This window comes from Nothobranchius furzeri, chromosome 1 (assembly GCF_043380555.1).
Source record: "Nothobranchius furzeri strain GRZ-AD chromosome 1, NfurGRZ-RIMD1, whole genome shotgun sequence".
Lineage (NCBI taxonomy): Eukaryota > Metazoa > Chordata > Actinopteri > Cyprinodontiformes > Nothobranchiidae > Nothobranchius > Nothobranchius furzeri.
Genome location: NC_091741.1, coordinates 43661217 through 43679566, shown reverse-complemented (window position 1 = coordinate 43679566; position 18350 = coordinate 43661217). Strand labels below are relative to the sequence as shown.

Here is an 18350-nt window from a genome sequence, read left to right as displayed (position 1 = left end):
GGGCTCCGCCGCTGTGTAGTTGTTTGACTACCTCAGCAACTTCTGCCCCGAGATCATGTTTAACCTAAATGAAAAACTTAGTCACTGATTATAATCAGAAATAATCATTAAAAATATGTTTTTTCAGAGTTCCACACCTTTAAATGTCAATAAGCTTACAGGTTTTCAGTAAAAATGAGGACAGAATAATATAATAAGGATATTTGTTTCTGGCTTAGGCACACCTCTATCTGCTATATGTGGGTGGACATGTGAGCACATTATATTCATACTTGTAATGACACAACATCTACAAGGCTGCAGCACATACAGGCAGCGGGCGTGAGGCTGACAGACAGAAACAAAAACAAGCCAGGTGCTGACATCTGTGAAGCCTGCTGGGAAATGAGTATTTCAGCCCATCACCAGAAAACATATGGTGACATATTCTATAAAACACCTCTAAGCGTCAGTATGTCCGGAGAGCACGTCCACTTCGTTTGAGTTACCATTTAATATTCATGTGGAGTCTCTTTGTGACAGGCCTGGTAGGTGTAGAGCCACACACTAATCGGATGTGATTAGCCAAATGTGTGCGTGTGTGTTTGGGGGGGTGAGCGCATTAGGAAAAGGCAATATTAGCATTTATATATATAAAAAAAGAAAGAAAGCATTTATGAAACGAGAGATTTAAGGAATCAGGTTGGTTGAAATTAATTTTTTCTTTATTCCACGTGTTCAGTTTGCTGTGCGTTTCTGCTGACGTGACTTCATAAAGCACTTCTGATTTCTCTCTTATTCATCACTGCAGCTACAACCTGCCGTGACATCCACGGGACGAGATGTAAGAACAAAATGTGCCAAATGTACAAAAACTTGCATATTTTACCTAAACGTGACTGCTGAATGTGTCATTCTGCTGCCTACAGGAACATCCTCTGCTGCAGCAATAGAGGCTTCTGCTGGAGCCCGACTGTAGGGATTTGAGTCTAAATGATCCCTGTGTGCTAAAGGTTTTGTATTTCCAGTCATCAAAATCAAAACAAAATCTACAAACCTGCCCCAGTTTGAGGTAAAAACTGGGTCACAAACAAAGGCTAATTTATTATTCAGATTTCTAAAACCCCAGAAGGAAACGCAGCAACTGTGTAAAGCTCCGTTGCAGAGAAAGACATTTTGAACAGGTCACTAAAGGTTGATTTTGTTTGTTATAATTTAAGACTGAAAACGAAAAGCAAGAGTTTGGATTTGTGAGCAGCTCTAAATGGTCGGATAGTATTTCTGACGTTTTTACACACTAATTAGCTTGTAAGGACCAATTATTTATTGGTAAAGTTCTAATTAAACCAGTGTTAAGGCTTCTAATCTCATCAGATTTTGTAACAACAACCAGCAGCTTATGTAGCTTCCAACAGTAACACAGGAACCGAACCAAGCAGGGATGGATGATAACATCACTATAGTGAAATACTTTGATAATTGATGTTTTCATACTGAAACTAGGATATTTTTAAAAGCAGTGCAATTCTTTTATTTAAAGCTGCAATCCCAAACTTGGAAGACAAATGAAATTAAAATGTGTTTTATGCCTCTTAACAACATTCTAGCATAGTATAGATATAAATATTTTTGTGGAGAATTAAAAATAATTTTTTTTATTTTATTAAGCGGTTCTCACGCATTTGTCTATGAACCTCCGCCAGCAACTTTTGGACCGAAAGCAACCATCTAGTTGTCGGCCTCGCCGAACCGCTGCACTTCTACTCAGTAATATCAGAGGAGGAGAGACAGCTGGCTGCAACTTTAGGACAAACTACCAGAGTCCCAAACAGAAAACACCGCAAACAACAAAAGGCGTTTGGCGATCGGTGTTTAGCACCATCTAGTTTACTTGGGGCAGCAGTAGCTCAGGAGGTAGAGCAGGTTGACCAGTAATCAGAGGGTTGGAAGACTGATCCCGGCTACCGACAGAGAGCGCTGCTGTTGGTCCACCTTGCCTGCTGGTGATGGTCGGAGGAACCGGTAGCACCAGTGCTCGGCAGTCTCGCCACGCCCCAGGGCAGCTGCGGCTTCACTGTAGCTCATCACCACCAAGGTTTAGTGTGAATGGACCAAAGACTGTGTTGTAAAACATCTCGGGGGATTCTAGGACTCTAGAAGGTGCTACATCAAATACAGGCCATTTACCATTAACTGTGTTGGTTTCCGGTCCCAGTAGCAGCGACGGCGTCTCTGAGAACATACCCGAGGGGAGGGGCGAGTGTTCCATGTTCAAACGCCAGTCCTAGAGAGCCGCTATCCAGCTTGTTTTAGAGGTTTTCCTGCTTCAAAACACCTGACTTTAATCAGCAGGTGATTAACAGGCCTGATGAGCAGCTGAACAGATGAATCATCTGTGATGAAGAGGGGAAACAACTAAAACATGCTGGATAGTGGCTCTCCAGGACCAGGGCTCCCTAGCCCTGGATTAGAGGGATGAACAGGAGATGGTCTATGAAACTGTTTCCAGATCAGCAGCTGCTGTAAAACCAAGTTTAAATTTAAAAAGTAAATGACTTCAACATCTGTAAAAGTCTTAAAAGTACTGACACAATATTGAACTTTAGTGCTTCAAAAATAAGCTGCAGATTCACACAAAATAAACTTTTTACCAAGGAAACATGTGGGCATGTGAGGTTTTCATGAGAAAATTAGGAAATACTACTTTGATTATTTTTAAATGTAAAGATGGAACATTAAAAGTTATCCAAAGTCACAAAACACTAACATCCATAGCTGCTCCTCCGTGATGGCTTTACCCTGACCACATAACACCAGCTTCTCTTGGCCTCTTCTCCTCATCACTTCAAATGCAGCGATTCATTAAACGCTGCCATCCATCAGAGAGCGGGGAGCCGAGAGGAATGTGTGTGTGTGTGTGTGTGTGTCGTAGTGTTATGTGGGGTCGTGGACTAGAAGATTAGTGTGACAGACTGAGCGTCACACTTCTCCCCTCCTCTCGGTTTCTGCTCCACTCAGAATCAACATGTTCGGTTCTCCAGGTCCAAACACGGCAGCAGGACCACATCAGGAGTTGTTATTCAAACAGAAACTCCTTCAGGAAGGTTCCTCAAGGAAAAGTAGCTTCCAGCAGTAGAACAACTACAGAAAAAAGTAAACAATGTAAACAACAATAGGGAAAGCCTTGTTCACTTTTTAAATTTAAGTATTTACGCTGGTAGTTTCAATTTTTTACAAAAACAAAAAATCTGAGGCACAAATCTAGATAACGGAACATGCGACAAGTCCAGAACATCTTGTAAACAAACTTTCACCAAAATCAATGGAATGTTTCTGGCTCGAGTCGCACATTAAAAACAAAATGCCTGAATCTGTGCAAGTCTTTGTAGCCAGATCTCTGAATCTGGCAGCCATGATTTCATGGTGAAATAAAACCCTGACAGCCAAAATCACTGGCTAACCCCACATCGTTGAGGTATTCCTGTCACCGTCACCATGCAGAAGCCATTTCTATGTTGATCCACTAAATTTAAAAAGAAAAAGAGGTTCGATCGGGACAACTGTTTCTTAAACGTGAATGAATCAAGAGCTCAGGACAACTTTCAGTGTGGAAAACCGTAAATCACAGTTTGCCGTTTTTGGTCAGCTGATTTGTGCATCAACGTGGAAACCTTCGTCCAGCCATGCAGGACAGAATCTAATTTGCAAATGCCACTTAAAACCTTACTGGGCTAAAAGGGGCATTCAGAGGAGTCATCAATTACTTCCTGCCTCCTGGAAGGACCGTCACGCAATAATAAAACAAGTATTACGGTCAGATGGTGTCATTTTGGAGTGAAGTGGACATCCTGTCCTCTGGCTCAAAGTTCAGAAAGCCTGAAGTTCAGGTTCTATGAGGTTACATAATTTTTATTCTTCATTATGTTTACATTTATTCATCTCTTATCGCCGAGTCCCACCCTCTCCCGTTGGGTTTCTCCTCAAACACAATGAGGGACACAGACTCCCTGAACTCCCAGTTAGCTACCATCAGATGATGTCGCACCAAGAGGCATGGTGGGAAAAAGATGTTACCAAACAGTGATAACTGATGTAGTAAAGAGGGGGGGGGGGGGGCTGAGAACTGAGAGGAGGGGAGTTTTTGATAAGATAGGGGAAGGTGGGCACCTGAGGGGGGGAGGGGGGATATGATAAAACACAACAGTAGGGAAGCTTTATCGTCCATCTCTGGAGGGGAGAGACTGTGGAGAGAAGTGAGTGATGAAGAGGAAGCCGAAGAGCTATTGACAGAAACACCACACGGAGGACAAAAATGGGACAGAGAAACAGGCTTTAGACAAAAACCAGAGATCTGAAGTGAGGGAGAAACAAAGAGGGTGAAAAACTGCAGGGAAGATGTGTTCGTCTGCAGAGTACGGAGGTCTACGTTTGTTGGCAGGATAAAAGCTTGGCCCGAACCCCATACACACACACACACACACACACACACACACAGGAATGTATTCTTCACACCTCCTTCTTGTCCTAATCAGCCTGGCTCCAGACAACCTCCACACTCTGACGCCGCTCCTGAAGTCAAACCCAAACCCAAACTAAGGCAGAATAAAAAGATTCCTGTTGAACACAAACAAGCCACTAGAATCCTTACAGGCTTTGAACATTGTGTTGGATTAACAGGATTAGCAGGCGAGCATGAGATTAATAAATGTTGGAAGTTTGAGATTTGTAGAATCAGCAGCTTTTTCTGTAAGCGGATGCATTTTGTGCTCATTTCGTTCGTTATCTTCTAACAGAAGGAAGCGTGTGAATGCACGAGGGCTTCAAATGGGACCAAATCAACATTTTAAAAAATGTCTGAACTGCAGCAGCATGAGAATATGCTGAACCTTTTAGGCACATGACAATTAAACTCCTGCCTGAGGATTTTAATGACACAAACCCTCAAAGGTTCTATAATTAACATTATAGCACATCAGCGACTCTCTTTGTATAATCTATAAAACTAGATTCTGCATCAAAATGAGGCAATGGATCAGCTCAAAACTCTCAGGTTCTCCTTAAAATCACTTCTTGTGATGACTTGCATTCTCTGGAGTTAACCTTTGACCCAGTTTGGGTTTCCAGCACCACATGTGGCTCCTAGATACCCCCTCCCCATTGCCCCCGACACACAAACGCAGATACCAGTGGTTGTTATGCAAGGACAGTGGTTATGTCACACGCCTGGACTCACTGAACCCCCAGCAGGTCGGCTTATCAGACTCAGATTGGATCACAAAGCTTAAGTTCTGTGGTGAGAGAAACAAACATGGGTTTGGAGGTTTATTTGTCACTCGTCATGCTCATTAGACGGTGTGAAAACCAATCATATGACTGCACACACACACATACAGAACGAGACATACATAGCTTGAGAGGATGCCAATTAAAACAGAGCATCTATTCAGGAGCGCTTTTCTGTCCTTCAGGAGTCATCATCTCCACTTAAAGGCAGTTTGTTTACAAAATTGGAGCGAGGTTAACACACCCTCTCTAGCTGGAATGAGATGGGTTTTCCTCTGAGCATTATGGAGAGGCAGCAAAGAGGGATCAGCAGCCATCTGTCCAACCGCGACTCAGTCTCTTTGTGTATCACTTTCACTCCATCGCAGTCAGTATGTCTCATCAAGTGCATGAATTTTATTTCATTTATCCTCACTGTTAGTTTCAGTTTATGCTATTCATTCAGATCCTTTAGTCTTGACCAGTGGAATCTAAATTTTAAATAATAAGGAAATGACTGAATTATTTTGTCCCGCTGGCTTTCCTGTCTGCTCCATCTTTAGAGGGTTTTTATTTAAAGGACTACTAGGCAGGTTTGGCTTGCTTTTAGCACCCCCAAGTAAAACCAAAAGTGAGACATAGCTCCTCACTGTGTGTTAGTCCTTTTAAAACCTTAATCTAACTGCTGAAATATCTCCACAGCCTTCATTAGTGTCTACTAGGGTTGCCACGGTAACCGGTGTAGCGGTAAACCCCGGTAAAAAAGTTGATAATAATAACCGTCTTGTTTTTAAAAAATATATATTATCTCTGTGGATTACCGTGGCTGCGGTGTAGGCGCGGTGACCCTTACCAGCCACCGTATCATCTGCTGAAGTTGCCGGTGGCACATGTGCACTTTGTTGTTTACAACCAAAACTTTCTTGAAGCTAAAGCTGAAATAATGGCCAAAGGAGGAGACGGCAGCGCTCAGGAGGACATTTTTTATCCCTCAAAGAAGACAAAGTGGGAAGTACGGACATCTTTTGGATATTTGAAGAATGCTGAGGGACAGCTGATAGAAGACGGCTATCCTGTTTGCAGCACGTGCAGAAAAAGTGTCTGTGAAAGGCAGCAACGCTTCAAATCTCATGACACATCTGCGTGACCATCACCCACAGCTCTACAGCCAACGCAAGGCAAGCCAACGTTAGCGTTTTAGCTAAAATGCGTGATCCGAGGATTTTGGTTGAGGGAGAATACAACGAGTCGCTATATAAAGCAGCCGCGGCGCCGCTACCTGCATATAAACCGTGTCGTGGACACCGCCATGTTGAAATGACGCTATGCATTACGGGACTCCCAGGGGCAGATAAGAGTTGGTCTCTCTCAGAGAATAATTATGAATTTAACAACGATAACTGCCTGATGACATTTTCCCACATCTGCAAAGCTCACTGGAAGGACACAAACCGAGGACAATATTTTCCTGATATAGGGTTTATTACTCAAGTAAGGGTAAAAAAGTATCTGATTAGAAGGCTACTTGAGTACTGAGTATCATCTGATCTAATATTTTTAAAATGATGACATCAAACAGACAAAAAACAAGAAGTTATGGGCAAATATTGGTATTTTAAAGACTAAAGGGAAAAATGTAAACAAATAAACAACATAATTACAAAATAACACATTTTAGGCAAAATTCAGACACAAACTGAGAACAATATTTCCTGACATACAAGGTTTATTTAATTGTGTGAAAATGTAGCACGTTTTAAAAAAAATACCGCGATAATACCGAAAACCGTGGTAATTTTGGTCACAATAACTGTGAGGTTAAATTTTCACACCGTGACAACCCTTGTGTCTACAGGAGCCGTTCATCACTAAATCAAACAAATGAGAAATGAGAATGAGAAATTAATGAGAAATTAAAATCAATAGTGCAATATAATATAACAAAGAAACATTTGCAGGTTTACAAGCAAACACACAACTTACACAATGCTAAGAATGGGCGCGGGCAGAAGCATAAGCTTATAAGCCCAGCCCCCCAAACCCTTTGAACTTAAACAAAATTTTAGAATAGCGTACCGATTCCATAATTTTTACATCATGTTTGAAATGTATGGGAATATATTCAAATCCCCATTCTAGCTTCATAAAAAAAAAAAAAGACCTTTAATGTTTTATGCATATTTTCATTGACTTGATTCATAATATTTAATCACATTTGATTTAAACATACCCTTAAACTTTACCATTGTTGAACAATCTTTTTGCTCCTGGTCTAATTTATTCCACACATCAACCCCAACACAAGAAATACAAAGTTGTTTCATTTTAGTTCTTACTTTAGGCTTTCTAAACATTTTATACCCTCTGAGATCATAAACACTCTCTCTGATCTGGAACAGATCCTGAATTTGTTTTGGCATCAAATTATACATCACTTTATACATAAACTGTGCAGTTCTTAATGTAACTAATTCTCTTAGCTTTAATACTTTTAAATTAATAAAAAGTAAATGTGTATGCTCTCTACAAGCTGCTTTATTTACAAGTCGGATTGCTCTCTTTTGAATTATAAACAAAGGCTTTAAGTGGGTTTCGTAGGTATTTCCCCACACTTCAACACAATACATGAAATAAGGCAGAAATAAGGAACAATACAAAAGATATAAAGCTTTTTCATCTAAAAATTCTTTAACTTTATAGAGAACTGCTAATGATTTCAATAACTTTGCTTTAATTGAGTCAATATGCGGTTTCCAACTTAACTTTTTTCTATGGTTACGCCAAGAAATTTTATTTCATTCGCTCTTTCAATTTCTGTATTATTTATTTTGAGATTTGTATCCACTGTAATTGCTCTATTAGTAAATATGATAAATTTTGTTTTATTTAAATTTAAAGTTAATTTATTTAAGTTAAACCAACACTTTAATGCATTTAATTCTTTCTCAACCTTGTCCATTAATGTTATTAAATCTTTCCCAAAACTTAGAACATTAGTATCATCTGCAAATAGTATGAAATGCAATGTTTTAGAAACTAAACATATGTCATTAATATAAAGAATAAACAACAAGGGACCCAACACTGACCCCTGTGGGATACCGGTGGTCACTGTCAGTAGCTGTGAATCAGTGTTGTTAATGTGGACATATTGGAGTCTGTTCTCTAAATAACTCTTAATCCAGTCATAGGCCACACCCCTGATGCCATATCTACACAATTTTTTTATTAATAAGTCATGATTAACAGTATCAAAAGCTTTGGTCAGGTCTAAGAAGACCCCAACAGCATATTGTTTGTTGTCAATTGCATCAGATATTTTCTCCACTAGATCAACAATTGCCAGAGAAGTTGTCCGATCACGTCTAAAACCATATTGCTGTTCAGAAAGAATATCATGATGCTCAATAAAGTCATACAATCTTTTATGAAATATTGTTTCTAGTATTTTGGAGAACTGAGATAAAATAGAAATTGGTCTATAATTAGAAAAGTCATGTTTGTCTCCAGCCTTATAGATAGGAATGACTTTTGCAACCTTCATCCTTTCAGGAAATCTTCCTGATTGGAGAGACTGGTTACAAATATGTGTAAGTGGTTTGGCTATAATCTCAATGATTTCTTTTACAACCGACATATCAAATCCATGTAAATCTGCTGACTTTTTACTTTTAAATGTTTTAACAACTGTTATAACTTCATTTTCATTTGTGCCTTGAATAAATATGGTTTTGTCTAAATTTGTTATTTTACTCACAGCATCAGCATCTAATTTAGTATTTGATATATCCTTTGCCAAATCTGGCCCAATTTCGGTAAAATACTTATTGAATTCATTTGCTATTTCTTTAGACTGATAAATTTCTTGATTGTCTTTTGTTAGAAAAGTATTTGGAAGACTATTGGTTCCACTACCCTTTTTTATTAAATCATTTAATATGCGCCACGTATTTTTAATGTTAGATTTATTTCCTTCCAATAATTTGCTATAATAATTTCTTTTACTAGATCTCATAATACTTATTAATTTATTCTTGTATATCTTGTAATTCTGTTCTGCTTCCTCCGTTCTTTTCTTTAAAAAGTCTTTATACAGCTTATTTTTTTTCCTGCAAGCCTTCTGAATCCCCTTAGTTATCCACGGCTTTTTAGCATATTTATTCTTATCCACCTTATAAAGCAAAGGGCAGTTTTTTTCATAAAGAGAAGTTATAATATTTAAAAATTTTCCATAAGCCATATTTACATCTTCCACATAAACCTCCTCCCAATTTTGTTCCATTAAGTCAGTTTTAAATGAATTTACTGCTTCTTGATTTTTTAGCCTTGTAACAACCACAGATTCACTTTGAGTAGTTACAGTTGTCCTTTGTACGACTGTGAAAACCGGTAAATGATCAGACATATCGGTAATTACAAGACCACTTAACACATCATATTCAAGAATATTTGTAAAAATATTGTCGATCAGTGTCGCACTAGTTTTTGTAATTCGAGTTGGCCGAGTTATTAGTGGATACAGTCCCAAACTAAACATGGAATTAATAAACTCTGTATTTGCATTTTGCATTTGAGGATTCAACAGGTCAATGTTAAAATCCCCACAGACAAAACACATTTTTCTGTTGATTATATCATCATACATATCAACTATTTTTTCTTTAAACATTTCAACACAAGATCCTGGTTTCCTATACATACAACTGACTAACACATTCTTAGACTTTTCTATTTGTATTTCCACAGATACACACTCCATAATGTTATCCATAACTAATGTCATATCACCCACCAATCTACTTTGAAAGTTTTTATCAATATACAAAGCCACACCCCCACCTTTTTTGCAATCTCTACTTGTGGAAAACATATTATATCCTTCAATTTGAAACATAGATTTCCTCCCTTCCTGGAGCCATGTCTCAGAGATTGCTATTACAGTAAATGGATGATTTGATTGCTTCAAACATTGCATAATCTTCACAAAATTTGAATTTAGACTTCTACAATTGAAATGTATAACAGATAATGTACCTTTTATAGTGACATTATGTTCAAACTGGTCTTCAGTATAGTATTCACAATGATTTTGTACTCTAGTGTAAAAATTGTTATCTGGGTCAATGTCATCCTGCATATCCTGTGGTTTATATTCTGTGTAGTCAAACCTTTGCAATTGTAAATTTTCATAACTTGAATTACCAGTCTCTGTTCTTACTGTATTGAGAGTTGAATAATCCAGATTCTTCGTATATCTTCTTGTTGTATCATCCATGCGTGAAGTTGGTTGTCTTCCTCTTATTCATCCTTGGTGATCCACAGCAGACGTATGTCATTTGTATTGATCAAGTTCTTTAATATCTCTGATGACCATCACTTTTGCCTGCTCCGGGGGACCATTTAGCTTTATCAGTACTTTGCAGTTTCTTGTCCAAGTGTCATGGATCTTCTTTTCTTTTCTCAGGATCCTTGCTTGCCTTGCGATTTCTGAGTTTCTTTTCGTAAGATGCTCATTTACATATACACTTGTACCCTTTAATTTTTTTGCATTCCTCAGCACCTCCATTTTACATTTTCTTCTGGCAAGCCTGATCACAATGGTTGATGTTTTACTATGTTTTTGAGCCAATGAGTGACAAGCCACAATGTCTTTACTGGATATTGCAATATCTTTGCTGTTGAAAAATTTGATCACCTGATCCTCAAGTGAAGGAGAACCTGGAGAATGAGTAGCAGTGATTTCAATGTCTTTTCCCCCGTCACAGGCTGCGGCCTGTGCATAGGTACGGTGTATTTCCAGTCCTGATATCAAGAGATCATCCAACCTTGAATGTTGCTCCAACTCGTCAACCCTCCGTTCAAGCAGCTCAATTTTTTTGTCCTTTTCTTGTATCAGCTGTGTCCACAATCTAAAACATGCTGGAAGCAGACTAGCATCAGGCTTATCAGCTCCACTTTACTAAGTCCAACAGGGGCTGTTTTTGACACTCTGAAGTGGCAAGTGCGATACTCTGGCCAAAGAGGGCAGTGGGGTCTGAGTGACATTTCATTAACCCTGTAAAGGGTCATTTTAGCACATACTGGCTCCAGAAAATGATTTAAAAAGGATGAAAAGGTTGCATATTATGGCTTTACGATTATGAAGAAGAAACTAATCTTAGCTGATGTGTAACAAAACCCATGACATGTACAAGAAATGTGCTCGTCTGATCCACAGATCAGCTGTCGGCCAGCTAAAAACACAGATGAACATTCTCTTTAAGCTCATTAAAATGCTTTAAGTCATATGCATGTAGAATGGAAATCCCTCACTGCCTTTGGAGCCAAACTTTGTAAATGAGATCATATGCTGAAAAACAATAACACAAAATGGCTTTTTAAGGGGTTATTTTTGTTCTTTGGTCAAATCAGCAAATTAGCATGCACACAACTTCTCACAAGATCTCACACAGTCTGTTAGCACTCAGAGCAAGTGTTGTGGATGACTTTTAGCTACTAACACACAAACATCTAGCTCAGTTTCTCCAACACTGACAGAGTTTGGCTGTTTTCATGTAGGCTAGTGTCCATTAGCCGTACTAGCCAACCTTAAACTGGATGGGCTCCAAAGGTAAATCCGTTCTAGATGCGGATAAAACTTTTCATTTGTGAGAGCTTCATTAAATTCCACTTAGTAGATTAGGTATGCTGCTAAACCTAAAAACAAGTGCACACAAGAGGCAAAAACACTATCCACAACACAACTGCAGGTTTACTGGTGCTTCCTAGAATATCTAAAAATAGGATGGGAGGCAGATCTTTTAGTTATAAGGCTCCTCTCTTGTGGAACCAACTCCCAGCTTTAGTCCGTGAGGCAGACGCCTTGTCTACTTTTAAGACTAGGCTTAAAAAAAATTATTTGATAGGGCCTATGGTTAAAATCTGATGTTAGCCTAAATCTGGACAAGTGGGGGAGTAGAGGGAGGTGGAGTGTACAGTCGGAAAAGACAGCTCTCCCTTGCCCTGCCTCCAACATGCCTCCATCTAAAAAGGCTAGGTTATCCAGAGTTATCTCTGTAGTTATGCTGCTATAGGCTTAGACTGCTGGAGGATACACTGACCACTTTCCACACTCGACTACTTTCTTCTACAATCTGCTCGTTAACTGTATTATTTCCTGCTATTTCAGCTGTTAACTTTATTTTCTCTCAAAGTCTTTTTCTCCCCAGAAGAAGCTACAATGATGTTCTGCTGAGCTGTGGTGGCCTCATGGAGGGGACCATCGTCTAGCACACTGCTGCTAACCACTTAAACATTCTCCCTCTCCTGATAATAACTTTTTGCTTTCCTTGACATTGAATGTGCTACTACTAGTTTATCCGTTTAATTATAGATCCACTAGGATAAATACAATAAAGTTTATCTCTCACCAAATAGAATATTTACTAAGAAGTCACAATGTAACCATAGACACATTACCTGTGTGTGTGCATGCGTGCGTGCGTGCGTGTGTGTTCTGTCTTCTTGATCCCCAGTGAGTCGTGGAGGATGGCTGCTTATACTGAGCCAGGATCCTCTGGAGGTTTCTTCCTGTTAAAAGGGAGTTCCTCTCCACTTTCACTGCATGCTTGCTTAGTATGAGGATTGCTGTAAAGTCACTGACACTAACTAGTCAGTGACTCGATGCAAATTGCTGGGTTCCTTATATAGGAAACTTTTTTCTGATTGGCTTAATGAACTGACCTGTACTGGAATGTTTATCATGTGAAGTGCCTTGAGACGATGCTTGTTGTGATTTGGCGCTATATAAATAAACTTGAATTGAATTTAACTTTTGGCTGTGACGGTATAAAAAAGAAAACAAATCACATTTAGTAAAACGACAAGTGAATGTTGGAAAAACACAGAAATGTGGTTGTGACTAATTACTAATAAACTAAGATGTCCCACATGGTTAGCCCAAAGACAGTTATTCCTCCCAGAAGAGAAACCTACACTCACTTGCATGTAAAGTACAGGTCACACACCCTCCCCCCCAAAAAAACTGACCCATTAAACAGCAATGAGATCATCCAGTATTGATTTTCCATTCTGCATGTTCATTCCACACCACAGAAGTGCAGCAGAGGATCGTCTTCTCTACATCCTCTACTTAACGTGTTTGAATTCAAACAGAATGGATACTCAGAGGGAATCAGTCGGCCGAAGAGGAGGAAGCTCATGACTCAGGAATGCTCGGCTCAGAAGCCTTAAAATGGGAAACTATGCACTTATTCCCAGAGATCATTCCTACAACAGCACACACTCCTCTGTCGTGACCTCTCTGTTGACCCTTTGAACCGCTAACGTACAAATACCTCTTTATTACAGCTACACAGACACGCCTTTAAGATAGAGTATGTGTGAAAAACCCTTCTAGTGTCATGACTAAGATTTCCAATGAACCAGCTGACTGATCAGATTAAATGTACATTTATGCAGGAAAAAGCCGATTGAAGTCTTCACGCTCACTGAAAGCTTCTGGTGGACACTTGTACCAGAGTCACCGCCAGGCCGTCGCCATGACAACTGAAAAACATTGTTCTGTGATGAAGGCCAGAAGACGTGTCTGAGATCACTGTGTTCTGTCCAGTCACCATACATTGCCAGACTGGCATATCCATATAACGGCGTATGCCTGTCTGACAGCACAAGTCTGTCAGACAGGCATACGCCATCAGATCGTCAGACATTTTTTAAGCTGTATGACATTTTAATGGGCCAGTTTACCCGTCAGATCATCATACACTTTGTTTAGAGCAAACCTATCATACGTTTGTTCTAAACAAAGTGTGTGATGATCCGACGGGTCAAATTGCCCATCAGTAGGGATGTGTATTGGTGAAATTTTGGCGATACGATAAGTATCGCGATTCAGGGGAGACGATAAAACATATCACGATATATTGCGATACATTCAGTCAGATGATATTAGCAATTTTTTTAGACCGAATTTATTGTACGAATATTCAATAAACAGTCCAAACTAGGGATGGGTGATGTGACCTAATATCAGTATCACGATATATTGAGAATTTCACCTCGATAACTACAGGTATGCCCAGAAGCAAAAGTTTTCCACTAGATTTAAAAATGGAATTCACAATATCAACTTGCGTATTATTGAGGTTCTTTTTAAAATGTTTTTTCTAATTTTTTATTCTCCCTGTGTTTTATTGATTTTTAGCTGTTAGTTTTGGGAATTTTGTTGTATTTCCTTTTTATCTTTTATCTGTGTTCGACATGATTGTATAACGCCGGTTTAATTAACTAACATTTTTAGTGTACAGCGCCTTGTTTGGTTGTAATGCCTTGTTGAATGCGCTTTATAAATAAAATTGGATTGGATTGGATTGGATAGATGTGGCTGTCACATGTATTACTTGAGTCACATTTTTAGGTGACTCAAGGTGGTACAGCTTCTTAAAGAGATGTGAATGTTACCAACCTACACATTTTTTCATTTCTTTATTATCAAATGTATTAACATGGGAAAAATGATCACGATAAGAGTCAGAAATTTTGATAACGATAAATTTTCGATTTATTGCCCAGCCCTAGTCCAAACTGATACTTAACATTTTTAACGCAAGGTATCTGAACCATAACAGAGGGATTTACATTTCAATGGTGGAAACAAAACACATTGCTCACTGCTGCCAACTAGCGATCTGCGTTTGAATTGCACCAAAAGAAAAGAAAATACACAAATATTTGCATGTAAATTCTTCCAAAAATTTGATACATGGATTTTGAATATCAATATAAAATCACAGGATAAAATATCACAATATGTTACCATATCAATATTTTCGATATACAGCTTTGAATATCGATACAATATCACAGGATAAAATATCATGATACATTGCCATGTCGATATTTTCTTACATCCCTACCCATCAGGATATCATACGTTTGTTCTAAAAGTGTAAGGACAATTTTACCCGTCAGATCACCACACACTTTGTTTAGAAGGTTAGAACAGATATATGACCCTGAATGGCCATTTTAGCCATCAGATTATCATACACGTTGTTTTGAAAGCCTGTATGACACCCTGACTTGTCACTTTGATATATTTTAATGCCTTATTTTATTTATTTTTTTTTTTAATTAGAAGGTGGTCAACTGAAAAATTGTGACACATTCATCAGTTCATTTTGTGGATGGTTATACGTGAACGCGGCTCCTCTTCTATCAAAGCACCGTACATTGTCAGATTGTCATGCACATTTACAGCGTATGCCAGTCTGACAGACCACGTATGTCAGACTGGCATCGTTGTAACCCTACCCTGCACCCTAACTCTTACCTTGACCCCAGTGACGCCATACTAGTGAGCCCCTCTGACTGGGATAGTGCCTTGAAACAACACCGTCTCCAGGGTTACTGTTGTGCTCCCAAAAAAAGATCATCTCAGTAAACCACGGCAGTAATTTCTGTCAGACGTGATTTGTTTTAGATTATCCAGGGTGTCGGTGTCACATCTGCAATGACCTACATTCCTATTGTGAAATTTTGTCTCCAGCAGGATGTTGATGCGAATTGAAATGTTCTAACATTTTTTGTTTATTTTTATTTATTCATATTTTTATTTAACCAGGATAGAAACCCATTGAGGTTAAGAACCTCTTTTACAAGGGTGTGCTGGCCAAGAGGCAGCAAAAATACAGTTACAACATAATGGCAATGATAAAACACTCAATCATTAAAAGCAGTTACAAGTTACTAATGCAGTCTCTGAAGCTTTCAGTTTGGTTTTGAAGGCATTTAGTGAAACCTGCTCAGTCGTTTTCCAGGTTTTCTGCAGCTGGTTCTGAGCAGAAGAAGCAGAGCAGGCGAAGGCTCTCTTTCCTAACTGTGTGTGAGCAAAAGGAACAGAAAGTAGCAACTGATCGTTAGACCTTAAAGAATAGGAATCAACATTTTCTCGTGTGATTAAAGTGCAAATATAAGGAGGTAACAATCCAAACACTGCCTTGTAAATAAAAACATACCAATGATTTTGTCTTCTTGTTGCCAATGATGGCCATTTCACTGGTGATTATAATTCACAGTGATGTGTTATGGCTCTACAGTTTGTGATGAATCTCAAGAGACGCACGGTAAACCGAGTCCAGTTTTTGTAGCACAGTTAAAGAAGCATTCATATATATAAGATCACCATAATCTAGTACAGATAAAAGGTAGTAGTGACAAGCTGCTTTTTTCCTTCAAAAGAAAAACACAACTTATTACGGAAGTAGAAACCCAGCTTTAGTTTTAATTTTTTCACCAGTTTATCTATATGAGATTTAAAGGTAAGGGAGTTAGTTTTCTTGATAGGATGCCTATTTTTATGCATTGCTTAAAAAAATCATCAGAAGCATAGAAATTCTGTTTACATAAATTCTGTTTTCTCAGAGGGGATGAGGAGAAAATGTCAAATCACAAGATGCAGCAAATCACAAACTTCCTTTAATTACTGAAACAGCATGAAAATCAGACAATCCTAGCTCATAACTCAGCTGTCTTACAAAAGCCCCTCAAGCAGCTTCCTGTGGCGTCTGGGTTCAGAAGACACTAATTAAAGCTTCTAATCAGAGATTACTGTTATTCAATCTTCTCTGGCAAATGTCCCATTGATTAGAAAACAACTAGTTCCGTTTTTGGCTTACAGGGGTTCAAAGAAGCTTGGAAGCGAGGTTAGCATTCTCCCAGTACAGAGAGGTTGGGACCCCGGGGCAGAATTCCTCCCAGACGCCCCTGCTTGGATCTCCCAGTCATCTGGCTCAGCATCATCCTGAGCCGAGACCAGGCTGCAGGGGCAGGAGGAGGACCATCATGCCTGAACTTGTGTGAGGTCCTTCATGGTCACTTCACCTCAGATCAAGAAGAAAAGGAGTTTCACTGATATTTTCAGCTGCTGCAGAGTCTCAGGTGATGTCTTGCTGGCGTAATTAAACATTTCCTTATTTCTACACATGCCTTATTTTTAACAGCAAAAGAGAAGTTGCACGAGGTTCCCGCTTGAGCCAAACCACAAGGTTTTATTTACTATTTGCCCTCAGTCCACCTGCCTGTCACAACTTTACAGGGATCACGTGATCAGACACCCCACAAGAAGCAATGTGACCACACAAATCCCCAAAAACACCAACAGAGTGACGGAGAAATCCTCTTCTCTATGCCTTAGGAGCGTTGCTACGTGCTGCCTGGCAAATCTGGACTATAAATTACAAATATTCCATCATCTGAACATCAGAGTGTCACCACCCTGTGAAAACTGTCACAGCCATGAAGCTCAGCTTTTATTTCCTTTGTCTCCACTGTGCAGTGCAGAAACCACAGCATAAAGAGGTCTGGAGCCTGGCAGGTAGGTGTGAGCTCGTGCCATGCAGCAGCCTCACCATTAAAGCAACCCAAGAGCAGTTCTGCAGACACCCGCTAATCATCCATTGATTCAAATCAGGTGTGATGGAGCATGGTGGACCTTGAGGACATGGACCGGACACTACCGTCTTAATTTGGATGAGAATAGTCAAAATGCAAAAGCACGTGTGAGAAAAATGCTAATTTATGTCAATAACCCTTAATAATATCGCAGATTTCTTTCACTTTGAGCTGCTGTTGAAGCATGCTGCACAGTAGTTCCGTGGCATGTTTGTTTTTGTGCGCAGACACAACATTAAGAGGAATTGAGCAGACAAGGAAAGCCCTCAGGAATGCCCCCACTACAACACTGCTGGGGCTGCATAATGCAGACTGGAGAAGGCTACTTACCTCAGCAGGTTGGGGAGAGGGATGGAGCCAGAGCCTGACCCCAGGATTCCTTTCTTTCCACTCAACAGTTTCTCCACCAAGGCGACATTCCCGGTGCGGGCGGCTTCCAGCAGCTCCTGCTCCTTCCCCATCCCGGACGCAAGTTTCTAACGACGGGGCAAGAAAAAATCCAAGAAACGTATACTCCACTGCTTCCGACCCCCGTTCCTCAGCGTCTGGTGCGGGAACGCATCAAAACGGATTCCTCCAGCCGCAGCAGCTGCTGCACGGTGATGCTGCAGAGCAGCTCTGTCTCTCTCTCTCTCTCTCTTCGGTGCCTCGCAGCC

General features: G+C 39.6%; 1 protein-coding gene across 3 annotated transcripts in view; it reads right to left on the bottom strand.

Moving 5' to 3' along the window:
- anks1b (ankyrin repeat and sterile alpha motif domain containing 1B) overlaps positions 1 to 18350 on the bottom strand; it is a 305040-nt gene extending 286690 nt beyond the window's left edge. For all 3 annotated transcript variants that reach the window (XM_054739750.2, XM_070548583.1, XM_070548587.1), the window contains exon 1: positions 18025 to 18350. In XM_054739750.2, coding sequence (XP_054595725.2) covers positions 18025 to 18155 — 131 coding nt within the window. In that variant the 5' untranslated portion in view covers positions 18156 to 18350. The remainder of the gene's footprint in view (positions 1 to 18024) is intronic.